Source organism: Trypanosoma grayi (assembly GCF_000691245.1).
Source record: "Trypanosoma grayi strain ANR4 Tgr_624_V1, whole genome shotgun sequence".
NCBI lineage: Eukaryota > Euglenozoa > Kinetoplastea > Trypanosomatida > Trypanosomatidae > Trypanosoma > Trypanosoma grayi.
The window spans coordinates 5,574-10,367 of NW_008826243.1; the positions used below are offsets into that span (position 1 = coordinate 5,574).

General features: G+C 49.7%; 4 protein-coding genes across 4 annotated transcripts; all 4 read right to left on the reverse strand.

Annotated features, from left to right (window-relative positions):
* Window positions 1-62: 62 nt before the first annotated feature.
* DQ04_06241020 (putative phosphatidylcholine:ceramide cholinephosphotransferase 2) lies at window positions 63-1,151 on the reverse strand (the record flags this gene model as incomplete). Its single annotated transcript, XM_009314602.1, has 1 exon — window positions 63-1,151. One exon carries the CDS (start codon window positions 1,149-1,151, stop codon window positions 63-65), a length of 1,089 nt encoding a protein of 362 aa, XP_009312877.1.
* Window positions 1,152-1,661: 510 nt separating this feature from the next.
* On the reverse strand, window positions 1,662-1,931 carry DQ04_06241030 (hypothetical protein; the record flags this gene model as incomplete). Its single annotated transcript, XM_009314603.1, has 1 exon — window positions 1,662-1,931. The coding sequence occupies one exon, from the start codon at window positions 1,929-1,931 to the stop codon at window positions 1,662-1,664; it is 270 nt and encodes an 89-aa protein (XP_009312878.1).
* A 255-nt stretch (window positions 1,932-2,186) lies between these two features.
* DQ04_06241040 (hypothetical protein) lies at window positions 2,187-3,185 on the reverse strand (the record flags this gene model as incomplete). Its single annotated transcript, XM_009314604.1, has 1 exon — window positions 2,187-3,185. One exon carries the CDS (start codon window positions 3,183-3,185, stop codon window positions 2,187-2,189), a length of 999 nt encoding a protein of 332 aa, XP_009312879.1.
* A 276-nt stretch (window positions 3,186-3,461) lies between these two features.
* On the reverse strand, window positions 3,462-4,319 carry DQ04_06241050 (hypothetical protein; the record flags this gene model as incomplete). The annotated part of the gene is made up of 1 exon (XM_009314605.1): window positions 3,462-4,319. One exon carries the CDS (start codon window positions 4,317-4,319, stop codon window positions 3,462-3,464), a length of 858 nt encoding a protein of 285 aa, XP_009312880.1.
* Between the last annotated feature and the right edge of the window lie 475 nt (window positions 4,320-4,794).

Consider the following 4,794-nt stretch of genomic DNA (forward strand, 5'->3'; position numbering starts at 1 on the left):
AAAAAAAAAAAGCAAGAAAAGGAAAACAAGAAAAAAAAACAGAAAAAAAAATTCTTGCAAGTTCACATGCCCCATCTATCTCTAGGGGAATTGGCCAGGGCTTCGCGCAAAGAATCTATTCCATTCTCCTTTCCATCACTCCTATCGACGGTGACAGCGGTGATCTTTCCATTCTCCTCCCCTTCCGTTGCAGTTTCACGACGGTGCGGAGCTTCATCGCAGACCACAATGGTCACCTGGGCTCCCTGTTCCGTTGGCTGCGAGTTGGGTCCACAACAGGGCCACCATCGAATTATTAATTGCAGTTGCCAGGGTGCACCATCGGGTGAGTGGCGCATCACCAAAAACGTAGCGGCTGTTGAGTAGAACGCCACGAGAATATCATCTGTGTAGTGGGAGCGGGAGGCGATGATACAGTAAAAACTGAATGTTACAAGCACAATGGATACGGGACGAAAAAACCAGTGCAACAACGGCCCATATGTCCAGTGTAACATGAGGTTGAGCGTGATTATGATGGTGTGACCACTGAACATGAGGTCTCCGCAGTGAATGGACCCAGACCCCAGCGTTACCACCGTCAAAAAAATGTTTTTTAGCGGATCCGTGATTTCCACCGGCTCCTGGCACTTGTTGTCTGTCGCAGGGTACGACGTCATCGTGATAACAAGGGATCGGAACAACAGCATGACAGAGTACGAAGCCAAAAAGCGGATACAGGCAATTAAATGAACGTCACGCTTTCCAATATCACAGATGTAGCCTCCATCCCAGACACCAAAAAGAAACCGGCTGACAAATGGAATATTGAATGGCATCACCAATTCCGCTTCTCCTTCGTTCTGCCGGTGAAGAAGGTACAGCTTTAGCACAAGAAGCACACTTATTACGTTGAGAATGGCGATACAAACATCTGTAACGGTCTCAAGCCATTCAATTTTTGCGAACAACTCAAAGCCGATGTCCGGCAAAGGACGCACAAGCTTCGGATCTGGCATACGGGCATTGGTCACCAAAAGTGCCGCCGCGAGGATGAAGGTGGATATGAGGAGCACAGGGATGAAGCGAAAAACTTGTGTTTTCAGCGGCAGAGGCCTTTTCAACCAGTGAAGCTCTGTTCCACCGATTAGGTCTCCTGGCAACGCTGCCATGATTAGGCAAAGTTCTTTCTCCCTCCAGAAAACAAACAAACATAACAAACAAGCAGAAAAAAAAAGCGAAAAGAAGTCCAACCAGCAACAAAAAAGGAAACAGCGGNTGATAAGATACACCAAGGGAAGAGCTGTCTGCTCTCACGCATACCCTTGTTGTCGCACCATTCAACGGCATAGTCAGGCTCTTCAAAGTAAACGAAGCTTGGAGGGGAACATGGTGCAAAGAACATGGACGCCAGATAGAATGAAGCGTCAGTATGATCCCTCCCGCGATGCCAGCATCTCTCCACCCCCACCCCTCGCCGCTACAGTGAGAAGAATTCGTGCGAATCAAAGAACACCCACGGGGTTTGCCTCCGGACTGAAACACTCCCCCCTCTCCCTCTCACACACACACACACACACACACACACACTCACTCACACAAGTGAAAAACAACAACAAACGAACAAGAACACAGGAACGTTGCGAATCAACCTGGTAACAGTGTAAATATACGTCCGTTTTTTATGCGGCGGTAGATGCGTCTTGCTGAGGTGCCAAAGTGGTTGTTGTAGTTGTAGTTGTAGTTGTAGTCGTAGTATTGTCATAGTCGGTACTGTTCGAGTTCTCGTTGCCACTGTTGTTCATTGACTGGTTCTCGTACCGCACCTCCCGGACAATGGTAACCGAAGTCGCCACCACGATACACAACAGCAACGTGATCAGCGGCAGAATATGGCCGTAGCGCACCAAGTAGCTGTTTACACTTGATCGCACCCCCGCACTATTAATCATTGAGACAAATGCAAATCTTCTGCACCACTGCGGGGAAGATCTATGCGAAACACGGAACAAGTAAACAAAACAACAAAGACAACTGTATGGCCAATTAGAGTACAAAGAACCAATAGACATTCCCCACTGCTCCCACGAAGCAAAAACGAAAAATATATAACAAAATACCAAAAATCCGAGGGAAAAGGTCAAAGAAACAAAAATAGCTGCATGTGAGCGTTGCGCACTTAAAAAAAAACACCATCTCCACCCTTTTCACCTTCCCAACGCAGCCTCCCCGCCTGTTGCTGCTGCTTCCGCCTCCCCACCACAGTTAAAGCGCTCCGAAAGAATATCTGCGAGAACAAGCGTGCTGTCGGTGCAGATACCCGCAACGCCCGCAGGTAGCCCACCGAAACACCTGCACCACCGATCCCTGTCTAGCAGCGCCGCGACAGGGTACGGCCCTGTCGAAGCGCGACCCCAGAGGGGGAACCACCGCTGGTGCACCGAGGCCGCGTTTAACGCACGCAACAACTCTAGCGTGGCCGCAGCGACTTCATCCACCGGGATCGCATCGCCTGACAATTTACCTCTCTGCCCAAGGTCCTCCACATAAGCCTCGTACCGCTCCAGAATATCTCCCGGGGAGATCAGCTTCGAGAGCACCTGCGCGTTGACGTTGCTTCCTCTTGCGAGAACACAGAGCGTCCGCACTGCGACGTCGTAGGGAAATACCCCATTCATCGTTTTCGTCACCACGCCGTTGCACAACACCTCTGAAGCAAATTCGTCACCAACACCACGACGCGGTGCCTCCTCATCTCCCGCTCTATGCTTTTCTTCCCCCGCTATAAAAAAATACCGATGCAGATTGCTCCAGCTATTGAAGAGATCGGCAATGTAAAAGTAGGGGATGTCGTACGAGACGTGCTCTTCAAGCCATGCCATCTGCTCAGGCACATCGCACTGCTTCAAAACCTCCTCAAAAGTCCAACGCTCATCTGCATCGTCACCGGCATCCGTAGAAAGACGCTCAATCATAGTTTTCAAGAACTCCTCCTGATAGCAGTACTTTTCACAAAATGCTGTGGGGAGTATGTGCTGTTGCATGTACAACTGTGCCTTTAAATTCGCCGCGTGAATCCGCCGAAGGTAGCGCTCGTCAATAAGTCCCTTGTCTTCAACGACGCGGTACGTCAGCCACCCACTGAAAAATCCACCAACAGGCAGTAGAACGCTTCGCCCAGCGGCGTACAGGCGTTCACGCGTCATCTATAGCCCCCTTTTTTTGTTGTTTTTTCACGAGCAAAGACGATAAACGTACAGGAAGAAAGGAAAGCGCCGTAGTTGAAAAGCAAAAAATAAAATAAACGACGGGGAAAGGGGAAACCCCACATCACACAGCTTTCTTCAACCAGAAAAAAAAAGAAAAATAGTAGATTTCCGAACAAAAAAGACAACGACAAAAACAAGTCTTTGCCCATGATTGCATACTACGGCACGGATATTTCCGTATGCACGATTACTTTGTAGCTTGCCGGCGGCAACCTACACCTGACTCGGCATGCACCGCTGAACTTTTGCCAACTGCCGCGCTGCAGACCAGCTCGTGAACTTCCGCACCAACAGAATAGCCAACAGCAGGAAACCAAGTCGCCTTAGAAGGGCAATCCATGCGCTCCCCTTTTGCTTCTTCTTGATAAGCTTTTGACGACGAGAGGCATGCGAAGCATTCCGGTCGGCGGATATCCTCTTTGGTGCTTGTACCCATTTGCCGCTCTCATCCATATACATGCCAGACTTCAGTTGGTTGTACTGCTGACTCATCCCAATGTAGTTGCCCATGAACTGAAGAGCACTTCCAAACGTCGTCTGAATCACCCCTGCAAACATGCCGCACATTTCCAGGAGACGTCCTACTAGCATAAAAGTCATTTGACTGCGCTGAAAGTCCTCCGACATACCCATACCCATACCATACATGCCCATGCCGCCCATACCGAGACCGCCGTACATGCCGCCCATACCGAGACCGCCGTACATGCCGCCCATACCGAGACCGCCGTACATGCCACCCATGCCGAGACCGCCGTACATGCCGCCCGTGCCAAGACCGCCATACCCCAGCCCAGATCCGTAACTAGATGCGTAGCCGGACCCGTAGCGGTTCGAGGTGTCTGCCGTGTTGTTGGCTGATGTAGCTTGTTGGGGGTTGTCCACGGCGTTTTGCTGTGCTTGCACGGATGTCATTGTTGTTGGTTTTGTTGTCGTAATCGACGTTGAAGTTGCTGCAGCACCGACACCAGTTGCAGGGCTTTGGGGCACCAAAAGCCCAGCCCCTGGCGTTACTGGGCTGCCCGGCGGAGACTCCGGCGCGTTTTCCCACGGCCTGGCCAGCTCTGTCATATCCCCCTACTACTATCCTTCACACTTTAAAAAATATATATATATTATTATTCTTTCAACACTGACGCGCCTTACTTGACGTTCCCGTGAAGGCTGACCCTACTAGTAAGATCCCCCCGGGCGGCGCAAATCCACAGAAAGGAAGAGACAAAGCGCATGTAGATGTCTTGTTTTTTTTTCTTGGAAAATCTTCCTAGAATGATATGTGTCATTGGGAGACACACACACCCCTCTCCCAATCTCCTCTTGATTCTCGTGTTCTTGTAGCTGAGAGGTTAATCTCAATTTTGTTAGGGCGGCCAACGGACTGCAGTCTTGTTGACGTGCCATCATTTGCACTTAAATGCATTGTCTCTCATCCTGTCCTTCGGTTCTTTTTCCCTCAACGTTAAACAACGAGTGCAGTTAGTGTTCTCCTTTATATCATATAGTGTTTGTTTTTTTCTTCGTCTGATTTTGTTTCTTTTTTTTTTTT